Here is a 24,588-nt window from a genome sequence, read left to right as displayed (position 1 = left end):
ATTTGTGGGATCAACACCTTATAGAAGAAATAGTGAAAGATAAAACAACTACCGAATAGTTCATTCTTATCAACATCAAGTTGATTTATCAAATGCTCACAAGGTTTAAAGTTGATGATATCCAAACTAAACTACAGAACATTAATTTCAACCACATCCGTCTATGAGAAAATGTCAGTTTCAATTTATGTTTGTTGATCTTAAATTTCATATCGTTTGGTCCAACTACAAAATTCTTCATAACATACAATCTCATGTCATGTATTTTTCTTTTAAAGATACGTATAACGGACCATCCAACAGTTTCATAAATCCGATCTCCTTAAAAGAAATTAAGTTAGTAGGAGGTCATGTCATATAAAGATTATGCATTATTTTGTTTGTAAAAACCCACAACATACTAATGCATCAATAGGCATGAGTATACTATCGCTAATAGTAAAACTGGATGACACATTGTAATATTAAACATGCATCAACACCCAAATAAATTTTTTATCTTGGCAGCATGGACAAAATTTGATCATAACTCTCTCACTAGTGGCGTAGCCGTTTGAATTCAAAATCTGCCAAGAAGAAAAAATTCTTTTCTGTTATGCATTAAGAGTAAAATTTGTACAAACTAACATAAGAAAACAATAGTTAATACCAAACTATAAAAGTAAAAACTCACAAAATTAGCAAATTTCATTGAATATGCAAAGAAATACAAATAAACTCGTCTGTAAATTAAAATCTTGAGTTATTTATGTATTCAATCACATATGAAGATTTCATACATAAAATCATAAAGAAAAATAGATTGTCAGTGATAAATTTATATTGCCTAACACCCGTTCAAATTGTAAATGAAATCATAATAAATCTCTATCTAGACCCTAACAAAACCGTAGTTAATGTGGATTAAATATATGCATAAGTTTAAGAAAATACAAAACAACTTGAATATCCACATTACATGGTAATGGAAAAGTTTAATAGCGTATGCACCTTTTCATCCTGAATAAGTAATTCAAGGGGCTATCTAATTTATCACGATTATGGAACGTGTCATATCTAACAACTCCAACTCATTTTGATACTCGATATTTCACTAATATAGTTAATGGTTGCAACCATATTTTGTAATTTCTAATTGATTGTAGGTTTGTTTATTATGAACTGTACGTAAGGTATTTTGTAGTAGGTCATATGATTAATATATTAAAAACTATAAGCAGCAAAACCCTAATTAAAAGAGATTCGCAATAGTGTTTCTTTATAAAGATCAGTGTCAGCTCTAATATGCAATATATAAAAATAATTATTAAGTAAATACATAATTTTGAAGGTTTTGCATAAGGAAAAGAATATTTAATACTAATTTCTTAGATAAATGAGCGACATCTCTAATATGCAATTCATTAAAAAAATCAATTATTAAGTAGATACACAAATCTGGAGAATGTTCAAAAGGAAAAAGTATTAATTTTATTTCCTTATATAATCAGTCATAGTTCTAATATATCATTCATAAAAAAGTATTTAATTATTAATCAGGGGAAAAAAGGAGGACATCATTCAGTGACCCGTGATCGCCTCTAGAGAATGTTTCTTCAAAAGGGAAAAATATTTTTAGTAATATTTTCTTATATTAATCGATGACAGCACTCTATGCAGTTTATAATTATTAATTAGATTAGATAAGCAATTTGGAGAATGTTCAAAAGGAAAAGGTATTTAATATTATTTCCTTATATAACTCGGTAACAGCTCCCGCAATTCTTTAACAAAAAAATCAATTAATAATTAGATACAAAATTCTAGGGAATGTTCCTTCAAAAAGAAAAGATATTTAGTACTATTTAGTTATACAATTCGGTGACACTTTATGCAATTCAAAAAATCCAATTATTAATTTGATACAAAAGAATATCAATTAATAACTTTTATTAATGTTATAAATAGAATCCAACAAATTAAAGAATTATTATTTCACATTAAAATTAATGTGTAAGATACAAAATTAAATTTAATTGATTCTTTCTCAAAAAATGATACCTACCATAACTGAATAATACACAAAATTTAATTAAAGATACTTATAGTAATGTATATTGTACACAAATAATATCAGATTCAAAGCTTGTACTAAATAAAGAATTATTAATTCAACTTAAAATAAGATACAAAACAAAAAATTAATTGATTTTTTCTCAAAAAAGGATATCGATCATAACTGAATTATACACAAAAATTTAATTAAACATACCTACAGTAATGTATATTGTACCCAAATAAGATCAGATACAAAGCTTATTTGGTTATACACAAAACATTCTCTAGATACAAAATTATAGAGAATGTTTCTTCAAAAGAAAAAGACATTTAGTTAATTAAACATACCTACAGTAATGTATATTGTACCCAAATAAGATCAGATACAAAGCTTATTTGATTATACACAAAACATTCTCTAGATACAAAATTATAAAGAATCTAAAAATAAAAAGGTAAAGATATTTAATACTATTTAGTTATACAATTCGGTGACACTTTATGCAATTCAAAAAATCCAATTATTAATTAGATACAAAAGAATATCAATTAATAACTTTTATTAATGTTATACAAATAGAATCCAACAAATTAAAGCTCAGATTAGCGGTGGATTTCCATTAATTATAAAGCTTGATCAAATTAGCGGTGGATTTCCATTAGTTATAAATATACAGATATTAAATATAAATATAAATATAGATATATAGATTAGATTTGTCTAATATCTATTTAGATTATGTATAAAATTTATTAAAATACTTTCATTAATTATGTTTCCATTTATAATTTTTAATTATTAATGTTGTCTAAAAAAAATTTCCAAGTGGCTTCTTTTTAGCTTGTCACTTGGCTTAACCACATGCTTCACTATTCTCCTTTTAATATAATATAGATATAGATATAGATTATCAATATTAATATGACTTTATTATTCTTATTTTTAAAATATTTTTTACTGATTATTTAAGTTTTTTCTTACCTAAAAATAATTTATATACTTTATATAAGATCTTATTTTGCTGCTTGAATTTATTTAATTTTTAAACTCAATATATCTTGAATAACTTAGGTAAATTTTAATTTTATTTTATATTTTAACTTACTCCAATGTATAAATAGTCATAGGTTATCTCAATTACGTCTTTCTATATTTTTTTTTATTTTTTCCGATTAGAATTTTTAATTAACTTTTACCTCCATATCTCTAGCTAATATAGAAAAAAATCTATGGGTGAATCAATATAGATATAAATATAAATTTTATTTATAATTTAAATTTTTGATGTTGTCTTAAAATTGCCAAATGGCTTCTTTTTAGCTTGTCACTTGGCTTAACCACATACTTCATTACTCTCTTTTTAATATAATATAGATATTTATTTTTGTTATTAATTAAATTTTATTAAATTTATTATTATGTCAGAATATTTATTTTTGTTATTAATTAAATTTTATTATATCGTATTATTAAATTTATTATTACATTAAAAAAGTGCATCGTTACTTTATTTTTCTTCTAATTTTATCTTTTTTTATTATTAAATAATTTTATTATACCTTTTTATATAATAGTTCTACCTTATACCTTACCTTTTTTTTTTAATATTGCAATTGTATTCTTCATATTACCATTGCATGACATAATGAAATGATTACAAACGATACAATAAATTCAAATGTTGTATTCATTAAAATAATACAATATAATATAATACAATCCGATATATTATGAAATAATATGCAACGACCAACCAACAAGTTATAACGGTGAAGAATCTAAAGATTTAACCAATATAAAAGAGAAATACTTTCTTATCAATAATTATATTTCTTTTCTCTTTTTGCCTATTTAACTTTATATAATAATGTGAACGTATTTTTTTTATTTTTCATTTAAGTCGATGTATAAAACTCTATTAGTTCATTCTAATAAGTGTCTATACCTAAATAGTTGTAGGTCTAATAAAGTTAGTTGTTGAATTTGAATTTGTGACCTAGAGATTCATATTATAATCTTAAGATCTAGTTGTTCGTAATAAGAATATAGAGAGGTCATGTTTGCATTGACCTAAACGGTCGTTTTGAGTTTTATCATTTTGTTATAATTTGGGAACTTGAGTTGATATGATATTTTATGACTTGCATGTAATAGTTGGTTGGGGTTCTAAGAAGTTCGGGAGTGATTTGGAATATTTGGTTTGCAACTAGATGGTTTAAGTTAAGAAGAGTTGATCAAAGTCAACATTATGGACAAACGAGCCCGAATACGTGATTTGAAGATTTCAATAGGTTTATATGTTGATTTAGGACTCGTACCATCGGGGTTGATTCAACACTTCATATTGAAAATTGTAATTCATGAACTTAAGAGAATTTCATAATGTGGATTGATCTTTGATTCTTGGTTTTGGTATTGCTAATTGTGTTTTGAGCCTTTGAACAAGTTTGTATCAGGTATACGAACTTGTTAGGATTATTGGACGGGATACCGGGGGACTCCAATAAGTTTTGAGGTGATTTTGGATCATTTTGAGCCATGTCTTGCAGTTGTAGATTTTTTACCGCAGAGGAGTGAATCATGATCGTGTAGGCTAGTGCTGTAATTGAAAAGAGGAAAGGATGCTGGGAGTATTGTCAGTTGCGATTGCGTAAGAGAGACTACGAAAGCAAATGTCACGACCAAAAGATTTCACCGGAGCCGGAGCCGTGGCGACGCCTAAGATCACTTGCTAAAAAAGCCACTAATCAATAAGCAGAATCAAACTTACATAGTAGCATTAAATAGTTTCAATAACGGAATAATCATATAACTTAAGTCAATAGTAATAATACAAATAAAACCATCCCATGACCTGGTGTCATCAAATACATGATCGCTAAAAAATATAAGTACAGAGTCTAATCACCAAAATGCAGTACTGCCTAAAAAATAGAATAGTAATAATATGAACTAATAGGAAAGGGACTTCAAGGCCTGAGAATGAAGCACAACAACTACTTTGAAATCTCCAAGACCTGGTACCAGTGGCACTACCTAGCAATCACCTCTCTCAGCAGTACCTAGATCCACACATAAAGTGCAGAGTGCAGTATGAGTACAACCGACCTCATGTACTCAATAAGTAACAAGCCTGGTCTCAGACTGAAAGCAACAACGATCCTGGCAAGGTCCAATACTCATTTCCAATAGCCAATAACAACAATAACGGTAAAATAATGGCAAAAATATAAATAGCTCAAGTAATATTAAATTCAAATATTTCACAAATAGAAGAAAAATAAGCATGCTTTTCAAGAATCATAGTTAAGGCATAAATTCTTCTACAGAAATTACCTAAGCATATGTTTCTCAATTTAATTGTGATTGCAAGTTTAACACATCAAATAGATGCATCAGGTACTAATAATTATGAGGCAAAAAATACAACCTTATACCTACATGACAAGTAAATGCCAAAATTAACAAATATCGTAGTTAAATCATCAAGTATATCGAATCTCAAGACATATATAGTGCCTAACACAATTTTCCTTCAATAATCATATACAACAACACTCAGCACTGTACGCGTGTCTGACACAAGTCCTTTACCAAGCACATATATGTACCCGTGCGCCTAGACTCGCAGGTTAATACCTGACTCCGGAGGGGCGAGTCTCAGCCCAAGCACTGATTGGATCCAACTCAATGATCAATATCACTTAGACCAATATAGGGCATGGTACACCTGTCACCTCATAATTAATACCACTAAGCCTAATGCGGGACCTGATGCATGTGTCACCTCACTATCATAATCAAATCGGCTTTATGGCCTAAGATCAATTCACCAACCGCTCAAGTCTCAAATGTTCACATCTCACAGTACTTAGCTCAAAACGTATTACATATAAGGGCATCAATAGCATGTGAGATAACATATAAAGAATGCACATAAACGGAAATATAATTTGCGAATGTAGCATCATGACTGAGAATATAAGTATAATTAAGGCAAACAACTCAATAAAGCAAGAACAACCTTATGATGTCTCAAACGGATAATCATATAGGCTAGACTTGATTTATAACATGAGTAATATCTCATGTAGTCATACAAGTGAAGAAAACAAGGAAATAATGGGGCATGATAACAAAACAAGGCACATAATAGCCTATGGTCAACCTGGATCATGAATAACCCCGGTGTACACACATACGCCCATTACCTAGCACGCGTGTCACCCTTAATATATCTCAAATATTATAGTCAACAGAGAAATTATCCTCAAACCAAGTTTAGACGAGTTACTTATTCCAAATAGCGTGAATCAATACTTCAAAAGCATTACATAGAACGGTCTCTCTGAAAAACGCATAATGACTATTTTCTAACCGTGAATTCCCTCCATGCATCAGTCAATGGACCCGCCGGATGGTGCCGCTCTGGTGCGTATGGAAGGTCAAACTACCCCAAATCCAACAGTGAACCATCCTACTGAGTTTACATATGGAAAGTTGTCTTATACAACAAAAGTCATCACTTTCTCGAATGTGCCGATTCCCCCAAATTGCCATGATAGAGATTCAGTTGTTTCTACCCACACCACTCACAATGGGATGTCGGCGGTGCTCTTAAAATCATCGAATTTCTATGGTATTATGGCAAAATAATGCAAACTTACCATTGTTGGGTGATTTCTCAAGCCACACCGCGAAATTGACAAAATTAGGTCAAAATTCAAGGAATTGATTTCGATTAAGGGATCAATAAAAATTGGGTTTTATGACAACTATAATATTTTACTGGACTTGACCAACGAAGAAAACTTAGGTTTAGAAGGGTTATTGAAATTGAAGGCCACATATGTGGCTGTAAAAATTGCCCCTTTATTTCAAACTTGAAGAAGACCTGCATATTGCTCTGGTATGGGTCCTTCTTCCTGGTTTGCCTTTCTATATGCACAGTTGAAATTATATTAAATAAGTGGTGAGTGCAATTGGTACACCCCTTGAAATGGACTTGGCTACTAGAGGAAGGACTAGGCCAAGCATGACAAAAGTTAGAGTTGAAATTGACCTACTAAAAGACCAACCAGACTCTGTTTATGTGGGGCAAATATATGAGAATGCTCCTCAAAAAGGTTTTATTTTAAAACTTGAATTAAAGGTGTTCCAAAATACTGTAAGTTTTGTAGAAAGTTGGGGCACAATATGATCAATTGTAGAGCTTTAGAAAGGAAGAAAGCTGCTGAAGCTAGAGAATTGGAAGCTCAAAAAGCTATGGAAAATTAAAATGAAGAAGCAAAAAGAAATGAAAAAGACAACAAGCTGGATGTATCGGAAAATGACATTGCTATAGATAATGCTCAAACTAGTGCTAATATGACAAAGAATCTGTCGTGCCAAAAGAATGATGTTGAGAAGCGCAAGCAGAAGAAACTTCCCAATAAGAAGGCTAAGGTCATTTTCAAACCTATGATCAATCCTTCAGAAGTCACAAACAAGGGCAAGAAGAGCAATAAAAAGATAACAATGGCTTTACAAGAACTGGATCAGGGAAGTGAACATATTGAGATCAAGGATAAACAGAGTCAACAGAGCTACAATAGAGAGGTGGAAGCTCATAGTCATGATAACCTAGTCAGAAATCGAAGCAACAATGAAGGCATTGGAACTCCAAATCACAGTGAAGCCAAAGAAAACTATCAGGAATCTATACAAGAAAATGGAGATCAGGAGGAAAAACAAGCAGAAAAGAAAGCTCTTACATTGAAAGACTACGTCAATGAATCAACTAGCATACCTTCTGAGATTAGAAACCTCCCTGGAATTGATGTGGTAGTCGATCTCAATGTTAAATCCAATTTAAAATAGGACAAACATGTTACTAGACAACAAATTGAAGTGACTTCCCCTAATAGGGTGACTGTCATGATTCCGGATGACCAACTAGAAATAGAATCGAAAGAGGGTCCTTTCCAGGTCATAGGAGGCAAAGAAAAGGGGAAGAAAAAAGGAAAAAAGAAAAAACAAAGATACTACACTTCCTAAAGGAGGAAACTCACTCTAATTCTCTGATTTTTCCATGATAAGTGCAATATTCTGGAACATTAGAGGAGTCAATACCAAAAAAGACTTACCAAGGTTAAAAAAATTGATTACGATCAATATGGTGGAACTTGTTGCTATTTTGGAACCTTTTGCCAGCATCAATCAAATTGAGAGATGTAGGAGATTCCTTGGCTATCAACACTGTATCTCCAATATTAATGATCAAATTTGGATCATGTGGTCATGTAATAACATGACAACTATTTTGAACGACAATGATCAACAAATCACTATTAAATTCCATTACGGGGCTGATAATAGTGATCTCTGTCTCACAACAGTTTATGCTAAATGCACTCTTGAAGAAAGGAGAGATCTATAGAATATCTTAGAGAGCACTCATCTCCAGGTGAATGGTCCATGGTGCATTGGAGGGGGTGATTTTAATGTCATTCTAGACCCCGATGAGAAAAAATGTGGCAGACCACATAGAATAACAAAAATCTTGAATTCAATACTTGTATGGATAATTGTGGTGTAGTAGATTTGGGATTTGTTGGGCCAAAGTATACATGGTGTAACAATTGGGAACCTAGAAAAAGAAGCTGAAAGCGGCTCGACAAAATATTTATTAATGATCAATGGTCTCAGATTTTTCAAAACAGTATAGTCAATCACTTGGCTAGAATTGGGTCTGATCATAGGCCTGTTCTAATTCAATGTCATGATCAAAATCAATAAGGGATTAAATATTTTAAATTTCTTGATTTCTGGACTAGTCAACCATTTTTTTTGCAGATAGTAGAAGAAGTATAGAGTAATTAAGTTCATGATAACCCTTTTGTGGAGGTTACAACAAAAGCTTAAAATGCTTAGTAGAAGACTAACTCAATGGTCCAAAGAAGATATTAGCAATGTCTTTGATCAAGTCTAGTTTTGGGAAAACAAAATGCAAGATCTTGAGCAAATCGATCTCAATAACAGTAATGATCATTCTAGGGCTGAATTGAATAAATGCCAAGCAGAATACATTAGATAAATAGGGATGCAGGATGTCATTCTCAGGCAGAAGGCTAAGGTGAATTGGTTTGAAAAAGGTGACTCTAATACTAAATATTTTCATAGCACCATCAGAGATAGAAGAAGAAGACTGCAACTTCATAAAATTAAGGACCACAGAGGTTAGTGGATTGAAGGAGATGCTAATATTGGCAAAGCAGTTGTTCACCACTTTCAACAGTTCTTTAATATCAAACACCATTTCAGGGATCAAGATATCATCAATTGAATTCCTCAGTGTATTAATGATGATGTTAATGACATTCTTACAGCCATTCCTGATATTGAAGAGGTTAAAGATGTTGTATTCAGCATGAGTCCTACTAGTTCAGTTGGTCCTGATGGTTACAATGGGGAATTCTTTCAAAATATGTTGGGATATCATTAAGGATGACATTATAGAATTTATTCAAATGTCTTCAATGGTAGGAGACTTACTAAGTTCTTTTCTTATACCTGCCTTGCTCTTATACCTAAAGTGGACTCTCCTAGTAGTTTCCCAGATTTGAGACCTATTAGTTTGAGTAACTTTATGGCCAAGATTATCTCCAAAATCCTATTCTAGGGAAGCTCATTTCTGAGAATCGGAGTGGCTTTGTCAAAGGAAGATTTATTACTGAAAATATCCTTCTAGCATAAGAGATTGTCCAAGGTGTGAACAAGAAGAACAAAGGAGGCAATGTTATTATAAAGCTTGACATGGCGAAAGTCTATGACAAAATTTCATGGACCTTCCTGGTGGCAGTAATGAGGAAGTTTGGCTTCTTTGAAAATTGGATTGACCTTATGTGGGGGCTTCTATAGGAAGTCTGGTACTCCATCATTATCAATGGGGCAAGAACTGGTTTCTTCACATCTACACAGGGCCTCAAACAAGGGGACCATTTATCCCCTTCTTTGTTTATTATTGGAGTTGATGTTCTTTCCAGATCTCTCAATGAGCTGAATGAGTTTATTAGCTATACTCCTTTTAGTATGGATCACATAGGGTCAATTATTAACCAGTTAGCTTATGCAGATGATATTGTTATTTTCTGTGGAGGTAACATTATCACTATCAGGCTCATCAAGAAGGTTATTGGCAGATATGAAAAGGCATTGGGGCAAAAAGTTAACAATGCCAAGAGTTTCTTTATCACAACTCCTCATACTTGTGCCAACAAAATCAACAAAATTAGAAATGCCACTAGTTTTACAAATAAGTCTTTCCCATTTACTTATCTGGAATGCCCTATATATTATGGGAGAAAGACAAGCAGTCTCTTTGATGGTATGCTCTCCAAAATAATCAAAAAGCTCAATGGATGGCAAGTCAATATGATGTCTCCTGGGGAAAATGATCTTGATCAAACATGTCCTGCAGTCTCTTCCCATTTATATATTGTATGTTATGAACCCTCTTAAAGGAATTATTAGGCTCATGGAGAAACACTTTGCTAATTTCTTTTGGGGCTCTAACGAAGGTAGAAATAAATATCATTGGTCTTCATGGAATAATCTTTGTCTCCCTAAAGATGAGGGAGGAGTTGATGTCAGGAAAATGGAGGACATCATTGACACTCTTAGCATCAAAAGGTGGTGGAGATTCAGAACTCAACCTTCCCTTTGGGCCACTTTTCTCAAGAATAATACTGTAAAAGAGCTCATCTGGTGAACAAAAGATCTAGTCCAACTGATTCTCATATATGGAAAAATATGTTAAGGATTAGAGACAAAGCGGAGCATAACATTAGATGGGAAGTTCAAAATGATAATTATAACTTCTAGTGGGACAACTGGACCGGCAAAGGTGCATTAGTCAATCTCTTACAAGGTAGTGGTAGGTATGCTAAAGTACAGGTGAAGTAGTTTTTGCATAATGGAGGATGAAATATCGACAAACTTAATGAAGTTCTCCCTGGTCATCTTATTGACTTCATTGTTCAATTGGATATTGGTGATCATAATGAAGAAGACTTTCCTGTTTGGAATATTTTTAACAATGGATATTTTTCTTCTAATTCAGCATGGAAATCTATTAGATTTTAAAAGCAAAAAAATAATTTTATAAACAAAATCTGGCATAGCTCTATTCCCTTTAAAATTTCTTTTGTCACTTGGAGACTTTCTAAAAATAGATTGCCCTTTGATGATGTTATAGGCAGACTTGGTACTAATATAATTTCTAGATATTCCTTTTGTTTTTCTGCGCAGGTGGAGACAATGCAACATATTTTAAATAATAGTGATGCAGCTAACTTCATTTGGAATTCCATTGGAATCAAGCACCAACAAGAACCTATAATTGCTACCTTCAAGAGATGGTGGGAGACAAATGCCAATAATAGATGCATAAATAAATCCTTCAGATAGCTCCTATGGTCATATGTTAGGAACTTTGGAAGCAGAGAAATGTGTGTAGATATGGAAAGCAGAAGAAGTTTCAACCAAACACCATGAGATATCAAAGCATTTGGACCTTAAAAGCAGCAATCATCCAAATAAAAGGCCGACTTTAACATTATAATAGGTAAGGCTTATGCCTTAGGTCCCCAAAGTTGAGGGGCCCCATTTTTTAAAAATAATAGGTTTATAGGTATTTAAAAAAATAGCATTGAGTACTTTTAATACAAAAGTAGAGTTTTTTATATATATAAATAAAGTAATAATTTGACTTACTTAAAAATGGGTAGCGGAATAGTTTTTCCAATGTTCCAATTTTTTACTTTTTACTCCTTCATTAGATAATGTATAAAATTTTTACTCCCCCTTTCTTAATCTGTTCAAGTCAATCTTTCTTTTTCCCAATCTCTTCATATTTCAAAAACCCCTACATATTTTTTGGCTTTCTCTTTAATATTCTTACTCACATTCTTTCTCTAAAATTTTATTAGTTTAAGTGTTCAACAATACTTTTAAGCTTCCAACAGTTCTATACTTCTATTGCTCTATAATATCTTATCTAAAACCAACAATATCTCAAGAAAGACTAAATGAGTTTGTTATAGTATCAATTGAAAAAGAATTATTAGAAAATATCGATTATACAAAAGATTATTAACAACTTTATATCTCAAAAAGCTAGAAGAATATATTTCAAATAAAATATATCTTATAACTTCCTTTTAAAAATTTAGGCTACATATTAAATTTTGGCTTTAGGCCTCACATCTGCTTGATCCGCCTCTGTCCAAATATATTCCAGATGACTTTACTCAATTGGATTGGCCTTCATTATGTGAAAAAATTGAGAGACTCAAGCCATCAAAAAATAGATGCAAATTATATGGGAACCTATTTTGCCGGAAACTGTCAAAGTTAATACCGATGGTAGCTTTAGCAAGGAAAGTGGAAAAGCAGGCATTGATGGGGTGGTCAGGGACTATCATGGTGACCTCATTATGGCTTTTTCTATGCCTATCAATTGTGATAGTAACAAAATGGCGGATGCAAAAACGACTGAGTTTGGAGGGAAATGGTGTAGCCAAAATGGATATGCTAATTTTTCTCTTGAACTTGACTCTATGATTATTGTCGAGATTCTTACAGAAAGAGATACAAACAACTTGAAGATCAAGATGCTGATTGATAGAACCTCCAACATTGTTCAACATGCTAGAATTAATGTAAAGCATTGCTTCAGAGAAGATAACCAAGTAGCAGATTGTCTTGCAAAGTTGGCCATTACCACAAATAAGAGGAGAGTGTTCCACTCAATCCAACAACTACCCAATAGTGTTAAATGACCTTTTCTTTTAGACAAATGGCAACTTCCTAGTATAAGGACGAAGTACGAAAAATCTAATTTTTTCGTCAGTTAATATATTCATAGATTCTCAGGAAGGAGGGATTATATGAACCTCCTTTCCTGTTTTTTTTTGGGGTGATGAAATCACCGTTGTGTATTTTTTAAGGTAAGGTCTAGTCCCCCTCTTGCGCTTTTTTGAATACAACACAACCTAGACCTCTATCTGGGAAATTTTAATAATAATAAAAAAAATACTTCAAAGGCTCTTCGCACGCGAATCGACTTCCAAATGGCTCGAGTCTAGTAAAAAATAACTCAATAATATCAAATACGCCTATAGAAATCGATTCCAATATAAAGCTCCAATCTTTATCAAATTTCACAAAGTCAACCAAAAAGTCAATCTAGACCTACTTCTCGAAATCCGACCAAAGTCACAAATCCCGATTACTCATTCAAATACGAGTCCAAATATATAAGTTTCATCCAAATCTGACTTCGAATCGGGATTCAAATCTCCATTTTCACTCTCCAAAATCATAGTCACAATTCTCAAATTTCTCCTTCAAATCTCATAATCTATATGTAATAATCCATGGGAAAATAAGATATAATATTAAAGTTAAGTAGAAATCACTAATCCTCTTGCCTTGTGTGAAAATGTTCTTCAAAAGTCGCGTCTCTCCAAGTCTAGAGATCAAAATATAAAATAATGGGTCTAAGTCCCGAAATTACGTCACTTATAGTCTACCTAGTGTTGCACTTTGCAAACACGACACAAGCCTCGCGTTTGCGAAGAACAAATCAGCTCCTGCCTCAAAAGACCCATCGCGAATGCGATCCACCGCCCGCGAACGCGATGCACTACCAACCCCTAGCCTATGTGAACACGATCAAGCCCACACGAATGTGAAGGCTTAGCTCCACCTTTCTCCAGCTTGCCGTCCTTCTACGCAAACATGATGGCCAGGTTGGGAATGCGAATGTCAGTGATCACAAAGCTTCGCGAATGCAACACACCTATCGCGAATTTGAATAACAAAATGCCACTGCCCCAAATAAGCCTTCGTGATTGTGAGACCTGCTCCGCAATTGCGAAGCACACCAGCCACCAACAGTCTTTCAGTAATTTAACCAAGCTCCAGGGATCCGAAACTCACCCGAGCCACCCGGGACCCCGATCAATCATACCAATAAGTCTGCAATCAGTACTCTGACCTAACCAAAACCTCAAAACATATGCACGATCACCACATCTACAAATCGATGATCAAACCATCAATGGAACTTCTCTTAAGTTTATAAGATTTTAAGCTTCTAACAAAATGTCTGATTCCTATCAAACCAACTCGGAATGCAACCAAAATATGCACACAAGTCCAAAATTACATAACGAACCTATTTCAAGTCCCTGAACAATAATCTGACCCCGATATCCTCAAAGTCAACTCCTAATCAAACCTATAAACTTTTCAAACCTTCAAATTCCCAACTTTCGACAATTAGAGCCAAATCAACCGTTGGAACCTCCAAATTCGGACATACGCCTAATTCCAAAATTACCCTACGAACCTATTGGAACCATCGAATCATCAACCTGATATTGTTTATATAAAAGTCAAACATTGGTTAACTCTTATAACTTAAGCCTCCAACCATGGAACTAAGTATTCCAATTCATTCCAAAACCTTCCCAAAACCAAACCAGTCATCTTCGCAAGTGACATAACAACAAATACATACACATGGAGCATCAAACATGGGAACGGAGCTCAAGTACACAAAACGACCGGTCAGGTCGGTATATTCTCTCCCTCTTAAACAAATGTTCGTACTCGAATGAGTTTAGAATCATACCTAGGATATAAAAAGGTGAGGATATGTGCTCCGCATATCATGCTCAGTTTCCCAAGGAACCTCTTCGGCCGATATACCTCTCCACTAAACCTTCATTGAAGCAATATTCTTCGACCTTAGCTTTCGAATTTGCCTATCAGAAATGGTCACTGGCTCCTCATCATAATTCATATCCCTGTCCAACAACACTGATCTAAAATCTAACACATGTGACAGATCCTCATAGTACTTCTGAAGCATGGAAACATTAACACCGAATGAAATCCCGATAAGCTGGGTGGCAAACCAAGTCTATAAGTCATCTCACCAATTCTCTCCAAAAACTCGAATGGACCAATATACTAGGGGCTCAACTTGCCCTTCTTCCCAAATCTCATCATGCCTTTCGTAGGCGAAACTCTAAGTAGAATCTTTTCATCCACCATGGATGCCACATCACTAGCCTTCCTATCAGCATAGCTGTTCTACCTGTATTGTGCATTACGGAGCCGCTCCTGAATCAATTTTACCTTTTCCAAAGTATTACGAACCAAATATGTTCCCAATAACCTAGCCTCGCCAAGCTCAAATCAACCAACTGTTGATGGCCAATTTTGACCCTCCCCTTTAAAATTTATTTATTTATACTCAATGATTTAAAATAAATATTTTAAAAATATTTTTTATCAATAATTATCTATTTTTACAAAATTAATTAAGTGTTATTTCTAAAATTAATAACCTAATATTAGTATTACGTAATTATAAATATACTCAGTATTTTAATACTATTATAATAATTTTTATACCCCTTAGAGGTTTTATAATTAATTTGACAAATTACTTCTCAAATTCGATTAATTAGATTACTATGTTAATGATTTAAAACTAGTGTTATAATTTAGAAAATAAAGTGCTTTACAAATAATTAATTACAACAATTACTAGTATATTTGATATTCATAATTTTTACTATATTTTATTGAAAATGATTAAGTTTAATTAAATTACTATTTTCCCCTGCTTAATTTTTGCCCGTTACTAATATTAACTATAATAATTGGCTGTTACTCGAATTATTCGTAATTGTTAGGGTAATAATAAATAATCGCGTATAATCAGGGATTATGCTGATCCTCTTTTCATATTCGTAATTGCTGGTGCATCTTCTTTTTCTTTAATCTTCATACTTCCCGTGCCTACCTCTTCCTTTCCATTTGTTAGGTACGGTACCTTTTGCAATCAATTTTGTAGGTATTTTAACCGTGCCTCATCATTCTTCTTTATTGATCTCATTCAAATGTCACCCGTCAACATTCCGTTAATCCACGTATCGTCTATTTTTCCACCACATTTAAATATGGAACATAAATTAATGGTTAAACATTACTTGTTTTCTTATAACTCAAACATATGAGCTCCGAGTATTTAAATTTTGTAATTTTCACTGAGAATATTTTGAACTGGGATTAGTTGTGGTTGAAGTTCTTTTGGTTGCTGCTGTTTTGGAGTCATTTCGTGGCCTGGGATGCTTGAAACTTTGTCCATTTTCTTCTTATTCTTCTTTTTACTTGTTGAATTGGAATGAGGTTAAGGTGTTTTTGTGGTGGTATTGTGGTTGAGGTGTGTGAAAATAGTGAAAATGATTTTTTTGAGGTAATGTATATCTGTGTATATTATCCTGTATATCGCTCATATGTATTTGTGTATTCTCAATTATGTATATTCCATGTATATTTTTGTACACCCATATATACATGTGTATGATATACATGGAGATACAGTGACATAAATATGATATATGTGCCTATAGGCGGATCCAGGATTTTGGGAATCTTTCTCAAATAAAAATCTTTTTTTCTGGATTTATTGAATGTTGTATATAATTAAGTATTTTTTGTTGGTAAAAAATTATAAATAATATATTGTTTTAGGTCCGATTCTGTAAAGCTCCCAAAATAATTTACTGATATAGCAATAATAAATTCGGCGATTTTGCGCGAAATGAAACCATGAAACAAAGTAGAGGAAGCTTTTCAGATCATTTGGGCTAAATCACAAACTGGCCCCACTCTTCTACTAACATATTGGGCTGATGTTGTCTCGATTGCAACTAGGGGTTTTTCTTGTCCACCGAACCATCAAAGAAGTCTCTCTCTCTCATACACACACAGAGTGTAGAGGAGCTTTAGCAGTCATCAGGAGAAGATGAAGCTGAAGCAATTAGAAGGTCTTCTGGGTTCTCTTGAACAGTTCTCCAGCCCAAAGGTCCCCTGTTTTTTGTTGAATTATACATCTCCATGCACTTTTCCTTTAATTGGGTCTACACATGTAGTGTGATTCTTGATTTCTAAATTCAGAAAGAATGTTTTTTTTTGCTATTGCAGATTGAACTAGAACAATATCCTACTGGAGCCCACATTGCTTCTCGCATGCTTTACACTGTAATTCTCTATATTCCTAGCCTTTTTCTTCTTATACAGATACCCTCTTTATCATTGTCGCTCTATTATTGGCTTTTTTTCTTTTAAGTTTCGTTTTAGGGTATTTTTTGGAGCGATTTTCTAAAAGTCTTGTTTTTTTTTTCCTGTAGGCTGACAATTCATTTGAGGATGTGAACAGTAAAGTGGTTGCTGATTTTGGATGTGGATGTGGTACATTAGGCCTTGCTGCTGGCCTTTTGGGAGCTGGGTATGTTCATAACTTTCTCTGGATTTTGTTTCTTTTATTGAACTTTACTGTTGGACGTACATATTTGTTCAGTGGCGGATTTTAAAGATTGTGGGTGATCACTCTTTTAACATAAAGTTGCTACCAACCATATAGGATAACTGCACAACTATTTGAACACAACAGAGAAAAGGTAAATGAGAAAATTATAGTAAAAATTTCATTATCAAAAGAATACTTCTAGTCTAGTCATGAGTCACGATGAACTACGAATAATATTATCTTTAAAAAAACAGACTTTTAGTCACAGAAGCAAGAAATATAAAAAAAAAGATTGTCTAACGCTAAAGTATCACGAGACAAAAGCCTAAGGAAATAAGAAAAAGAGAAAAAATAAATTTAAAAGACACGGTTCAAACTTAGAAAAGGAATTATAAAAAATTGAGATGGTCACTATTAAGAAGTAGCAGGCTGGCTTTCAGAAAAAGAAACGCTTCCATCAGAAATAGAACCCACGCCTCTTACTTTAGAGGCGCTTCTAAGTTCAACCTCAGAGCCACAACACCTATTAGTCATTTTGGTTCCTGGGTGCTTGCCAATATATTATATTGGTTTCTTATATTTCTGAAATAATCATATACAATTTATGTTGAGGTCCGCCCTTGTATTATTTGAGAACAGGGATGACAAACGGGCGGGTCGAGCCGGATATGGGCGGGTTGATAACCGATAATGCAAAAACGGATAAAATATCCTACTCGACCCATGTTTAACATGACTTCTTGAATATGATCATTTTGGGGAGAATTCCTAATCTCCCAACCTTGAGAAACCCCCAATTTGATTATTGGCAAATGTAAAATTTAAATCCATTAGCTATCTATTTTTTAAGTGGATAATATGGATCTTTTTCATATTTGACCAATTTTCGAAAAGTTCATTATCCAACTCTATGGATGGATTATTTTTTATCCATTTTGCCACCACTAGTTGAGAATATGTTTTAGACGTTAGCACTTTTACTTAGGTTATATATACCCTCTAAGAGTGGTTTAACCTTAAGAGATTTATATGTTTAGAAAATATATAGAATTTTTGATATTTCTTATTTGTATTTATATAATATTGGCATGAGATGAATTAAATAGAGTAACATTTAGTCGTTTGTATGAGGAACTCGAAGGCCGAGGTGGGGATAAGAGGTTGTCCAGGTTAGCCAAGGCGCGGGAAAGGAAGGCGCATGACTTGGACCAAGTGAAATACATCAAGGACGAAGAAGGTAGAGTTTTGTTGGATGAGGGGCTTATCTGTCGGAGATGGCAGACCTAATTCCATAGTTTCTTGAACGAGGAGGGGGACATGAGCACTGTACCGGGTGATTTGGAACTCTCCGGGAGTTGTTGTGACTTTGGGTGTTGTAGGCAGATTAGGGTTGATAAAGTTGAGGGGGCTATGCGTAAGATGAGCAGGGGCAAAGCAACCGGGCCGAATGAAATCCCGGTGGAGTTTTGGAAGAGTGCGGACAAGGCATGCTTGGAGTGACTCACTAGGTTATTTAATGTCATTTTTAGAACGAGGAAGATGCCGAAGAGGGAAGGTGGAGCACGATGGTTCCTGTATACAAGAACAAGGGTGATATCCAAGATTGCAATAACTATCGGGGTATCAAGCTGCTTAGCTATACTATGAAAGTCTGGGAGAGAGTGGTAGAGCTAAGGGTGAGGAGGAGTATGTCTATTTTCAAGAACCAGTTTGGATTTATGCCGGGACGTTCGCCTACAGAAGCCATCCACCTTGTTAGGAGATTGATGGAGCAATACAGGGAGAGAAAGAAGGACTTGCATATGGTGTTCATTGACTTAGAAAAGACGTACGATAAAGTTCCTGGGGAGGTTTTGTGGAGATGTTTGGAGGCTAGAGGTGTACCTGTTGCCTACGTTAGGCTGATTAAGGACATGTATGATGGAGTAAAGACCCGAGTGAGGGCGGTGGGTGGGGCTCGGACCATTTTCCGGTTATGATGGGGTTGGCATCAGGGGTCGGTACTCAGCCCTTTTTTTGTTTGCTCTGGCGATGCACGTACTGACGCGCCATATCCATGGGGAGGTGCCGTGGTGCATGCTATTTGCAAATGATATTGTATTGATTGACGAGACGGGAGACGATGTGAACGCGCAATTAGAGGTATGGAGGCAGACCTTGGAATCTAAAGGTTTCAAGTTGAGCAGGACTAAGACAGAATATTTGGAGTGTAAGTTTAGTGGCAAGACTCAAGGAGGGGAGGGAAAGGGGAAGTGAGGCTGGACTCGAAGGTCATCCCTAGGAGAGGGAGTTTTAAGTACTTTGGGTCTATTATTCAGGGGAATGAGGAGATTAATGAAGATGTCACACATCGTATTGGGGCGGGATGGATGAAATAGAGACTCACTTCCGGTGTTTTGTGTGACAAGAAGGTGCCACCGAAACTTAAGGGTAAGTTCTACAGAGTGGTGGTCAGACCAACAATGTTGTATGGAGCTGCGTGTTGGCCAATCAAGATTGCTCATGTGCAGAAGATAAAGGTAGTCGAGATGAGGATGTTGAGATGGATGTGCGGGCACACCATGTTAGATAGGATTAGAAATGAGGTTATTCACGACAAGGTGAGTGTGGCCCCTATTGAGGACAAGATGCCCCGGTAAGGAGGTGTGAGGAGGAGGAGCACAGATGCCCCGGTAAGGAGGTGTGAAATATTGCCATTGGAGGGCCTACAGAGAGGTAGAGGTAGGCTAAAGAAGAGGTGGGGAGAGGTGATTAGGCAAGACATGGCGCAACTTCAGCTGACCGAGGACATGCCCCTTGATAGGAAGGTATGGAGGTCGAAGATTAAGGTAGTAGAGTAGGTAGTCTAGAGTGTTCATAACAGTAATATTGACACGCAGTCTCGCTTTCTGTTGGTAGTAGGTTTTTATGACTAACCGTTGTTTTCTTTCATTGTTGATTACCTTACTATCTTATTGTTTTTATTATGTGTTTCTATTGTTTTTTGGTACTGTCCCTTCTTGTCTATATTTTCATTAATGGGGTGCTTATGATTTCCTGAGCCGAGAGTCTATTGGAAACAACCTCTCTATCCTCATAAGGTAGAGGTAAGGTCTGCGTACACACTACCCTCCCCAAACCCCACGCTGTGGGATAATACTGGGTATGTTGTTGTTGTGGTCAGTAGGGATTTATATAGCTGGCCCCAACTTGTTTGGGACTAACGTGTAGTTGTTGTTGTTGATGATGAACTTTACCGTTGAGTGGGGATAACATTATTTGTTCTTTGTGCTATGGATTTTCTTATATCAATTTTGGCTGCAAGATGGTGCCGTATTGATGCTTGTTCTTTACATGGAGTTTTTGTGAACAGAAGTGTTATTGGGCTTGATATTGATACTGAGTCTCTTGAGATTGCATCTGCAAACGCTGATGAACTTGAGGTGATTGTACTTTTTCACAAGTATATTGCATTTTTTTTCCTTTTTGACTTGAAAGGCTGAGACAACACTCTCATTCTTTTAAAATTGATTTTGATTAATAAATTTATTAGCATTCCATATTTATCTGTGTGCTTATCTTCATCTCTTGAACAATTTCTTCTGCAGTTAGACATGAATTTTATTCAATGTGACATTAGAAACTTAAAATGGAGAGGTACTTCCTTGCCCCGTTCTTTTTTTAAAAAAAAAAATCTCTTTTACCTGGCTTTTGATTGATATTCAATCATCTTTAGGTCAGGTTGTTGAGACGGTGGTGATGAATCCACCTTTTGGTACACGGAGGAAAGGTGCTGACATGGAATTTCTCTCTGCGGCTATGAAGGTATGGTTGTACTCTTTCATATTTCTGTTGGCCAAGACATATTCTTTGCTCATCATCTTCTTTATTGTTTTTTGTTTAGTCCTCATATGTTCCCAAGCTTTTAATATATGAATTTATTACTGTATCAGGTTGCTTCTCAAGCAGTTTATTCGTTGCATAAGACCACAACAAGAGAAGTAAGTTCTTCCATACTGTCTTCCCCATAACAAAAGAAATGAGTGGTGAAAATAAACTTCTTTTACCGTCCAAAATGTCTGCCTCTTTTTTAGCGCTAGAGTGCTCTGATCTAGGTCATGATCAACATTTATCGGTTCAATATAATGTTCGGGAGGATATATAATTTTTTCGTTGTTCTGTTTCTATGGCTATAACAGCATGTGAAAAGAGCAGCCTTGCGAGATTATCATGCAAGAACTGCTGAAGTTATATGTGAGGTACACATTCTTTTTCTTATTCTGTTGCCATTTTTTAACTGTCAAGAAAATAGATTCAATGTTTTGTTTTCTATCTTGGTAATTGGTAGTGACTTTGAGTGAGATTTTGTGTTGCCTTGTAATGTTTTGTGCTCTAATCTCTTTTAATTGCAGCTTCGGTATGATGTGCCACAACTTTACAAATTTCACAAGAAAAAGGAGGTCGACATTGCTGTGGACCTCTGGCGTTTGGTTCCTCAAAGAAAGCAAGAAAGATCTCTGTAGTATAAAGAATAGAAAGTAGGCAGATACGATGCATGTCAAATTAAGGAAACACCCATTTCTGAACTGGAGAAGGTTTCTCACATTATTGCAAGTACAGTTGTATGAAAGAAGTAAGAAATTTGTACCATTTGCTCCAGAACCAACTTTAACTTTTTTCAAAGGCGGCTCAATAGTCTTAGAGGCCTAAAGCCAAGACGTAATAAGAAGCCTTAAACTTGTTTAATAATTTCAGATATTTTTGTTGAAGTTTATTCTTTTTACTTTTCGAGATGCAATTTCATCTTGACGATGTAACCAACCCCTTTAATCTTTGTTGAAAGATTACTAACATTTGATAAGATTTTATTAAATTTAATTTTTAATTTATTCGTTTTACATGACCGCCAACGTAACTCACTATTTAATATTGCCTCCCAAAGTAATAATCATGTAGAAATTTGTATTTATAATGATGATAAATATTTTACGATCTAATTAGCTTGAAGCATGTCTATAGAGATCTTGAAAGAAAATATCGTACAAAGTTAGAACTGTAAATAAAATTTATTCAAGTTGGAGTAAGAAGAACTAAAAAGTAACTACAGATTTAATTGTCTTTTACTTTCATTTGAATTTTCTCAACCAACTCCGAAAAAAAACTACATAAAATATAAAACTATGTTATTAATGATTAGTGACAAAGTAGCAAATGATGGTTAAAAAATTTCTTATCACTATTTAATAATAAATACAATAAATATTCAAATTACATATAAAAAGAGTGACTTTTGGGGCCTCTAATTTTGTGAGGCCTAAAACGGCTGCTTTAGTGGCTTGGAGGTTACGCCACCTCTGCTTTGTTACTTGCTACCCGATGTCAATATGCCTTCCAGAGTTTGATTTTGTTATCTTTTGTTCCTAAACTTTAAAATCTTCGTCCTCTGAGTGCCCTGCTTGAAGAACATCTGGACGACTGTTGGAAATGAATTGGCTTTTATATTATCTGCATTATGTACGCAATTTGGCGAAACATAAAGTTAGTTCAATGTAAAGTGTTGCTCCAAAACGCATACGCAAATATACGTGGTCGACAAGTAATATAATGATAAGTTGAGTGTTGAACTCACAGAGACTTGTGTAAACTACTCACTAACTCACTAAAATTGTTATTCAATCCAGCTAAAATCAAAGTCCAATAATATGATTATATTATACTACAATTCTAAATAATAACTAAATTATCAAGTAACGAGTTGATTGTTGTGTATTCAGTAGAGACAAATATTCCAGGGTTGTGATCGATTCACCATTCGTATTGTGTTCTAATTAACTCTCCCTTTCATATAATTCACTCATGGTTGCTAATTAATCGATAAATGCGCTCATAGCCTTCTCCCGAAGTATTACTCACCTATTCTCAATAGATTAACGCCTATATTCCTATGAAATCAATCTATTAAGAATGCATTAAGATCACGATATTTAATTAAGCACGGTGACTAGGTATATTCCTATCCTAACCACAAATCCGCTCCCCCTAAGGGTTAAGATCATGCTCTCTTCAATTCTTCTCTAATCTAAACACGGCTTTCCCAAGCATAGCATAGATAGTAAATAGAACCTAACTGCTGGCCAGACAATTAAGCAATTCAACACAGAATTGAAGAAACAACCATATATGAGTGAATTATAATCAAGGTCAAGCTAATATCAAACAACAATATTCATGGCTAAATCACAACCCCAGAACAATGAGTGTTTAGCCACTCATGATGTAATCAAACAATTGCATAAGTGTTGAATCAATTGAAAATACTAGAAAAAGATGAAGAAAACTGAGAATTCTTCGCTTCCTCACGATCCCGTGTGTATCTCTACTCCAAAGTGGCGTCTCCTCCCTCAAAAATAGGTTTAGTCTTGCTTTTATATCAGTTGGGTAGGTCTAGGGCCGAAATAAACTTGTCCCGGGCAAAATAGGACACATTTCACATCACCAGCGCCCAGCCTGGCGCCAACGGCGCCCCATTATTTGTGCATACTGTTTTTGGTGCCACAGGTGGCGCCAGGCACTGCCTGTGGCGCCCAACTGACCCTTTTTCTTGGTTTCGTTTGTGTTGGCTCAAATCTCACGCGTTTAGCCCTGTTTCTTTTAGAATTTGGAAAGACGTAAAACATGAAAGTTGTATACCTTTGAGTTAGGTTTCCAACCATATATTGTGTAGCCAAAATGGAGTTCTGAGCAAAAAGTTATATGTATTTTACTAGACAGTGCGCAATATGCCCTCTCGAGTCTTCGTTTATTCTTAACTATCAAAGTTGACCCCTGACACGATCCCGACTTAATTCCTTGGGCTTTTACTCAGACTTCAAAGCTCCAAATCACTTGAATTCATTCCATAACATCTATATAGCTCGAAATCACTCCTACAAGGCATAAAACACATCGTTATTGCAAAACATTAGCGATTAAAGCGCAAACTCAACTAAAATGCAGTAAATTAGAGTGTAATAATAGACTAAAATACGTAATTATAGCCTATCATCATAAAGCAGCCATCTGAAGCTTTGGAACCGGTACATGTACCGTGATGACTTGTAACTTGGATTAGTTATCTTTGAGATTCGGAAGATTGTCAATATAGGAGCAACTAGGAGTGGCAGACGGGCGGGTCGGATATGGTTCGGGTTGAAAACGGGTA

The 24,588-nt window shown here is 34.5% G+C and overlaps 2 protein-coding genes across 2 annotated transcripts; both read left to right on the top strand.

The window, feature by feature from the left end:
- The first annotated feature begins 12,387 nt into the window (after nucleotides 1-12,387).
- Nucleotides 12,388-12,858, top strand: LOC138868826 (uncharacterized). The gene has a single exon (XM_070146398.1). The coding sequence runs from the start codon at nucleotides 12,388-12,390 to the stop codon at nucleotides 12,856-12,858; it is 471 nt and encodes a 156-aa protein (XP_070002499.1).
- Nucleotides 12,859-16,708: 3,850 nt separating this feature from the next.
- Nucleotides 16,709-22,252, top strand: LOC104222694 (uncharacterized). The gene is made up of 9 exons (XM_009773966.2): nucleotides 16,709-16,964; nucleotides 17,084-17,140; nucleotides 17,290-17,387; nucleotides 20,761-20,830; nucleotides 20,996-21,044; nucleotides 21,124-21,212; nucleotides 21,341-21,388; nucleotides 21,587-21,646; nucleotides 21,800-22,252. Exons 1-9 carry the CDS (start codon nucleotides 16,905-16,907, stop codon nucleotides 21,908-21,910), a joined length of 642 nt encoding a protein of 213 aa, XP_009772268.1. The 5' UTR covers nucleotides 16,709-16,904; the 3' UTR covers nucleotides 21,911-22,252.
- Nucleotides 22,253-24,588: the final 2,336 nt, after the last annotated feature.

Source organism: Nicotiana sylvestris, chromosome 5, assembly GCF_000393655.2.
Source record: "Nicotiana sylvestris chromosome 5, ASM39365v2, whole genome shotgun sequence".
Lineage (NCBI taxonomy): Eukaryota > Viridiplantae > Streptophyta > Magnoliopsida > Solanales > Solanaceae > Nicotiana > Nicotiana sylvestris.
This window is presented reverse-complemented; position numbering and strand designations above follow the sequence as displayed.

Bases quoted from the DNA above. Each gene is read 5' to 3' on its own strand.
- LOC138868826 (XM_070146398.1), top strand. From the start codon at position 12,388: ATGCAAATTATATGGGAACCTATTTTGCCGGAAACTGTCAAAGTTAAT.
- LOC104222694 (XM_009773966.2), top strand. From the start codon at position 16,905: ATGAAGCTGAAGCAATTAGAAGGTCTTCTGGGTTCTCTTGAACAGTTC. The intron at 17,388-20,760 runs GTATGTTCATAA...TTTTGTGAACAG, and splicing joins GCTGGCCTTTTGGGAGCTGG to AAGTGTTATTGGGCTTGATA. The intron at 21,045-21,123 runs GTACTTCCTTGC...AATCATCTTTAG, and splicing joins TAGAAACTTAAAATGGAGAG to GTCAGGTTGTTGAGACGGTG.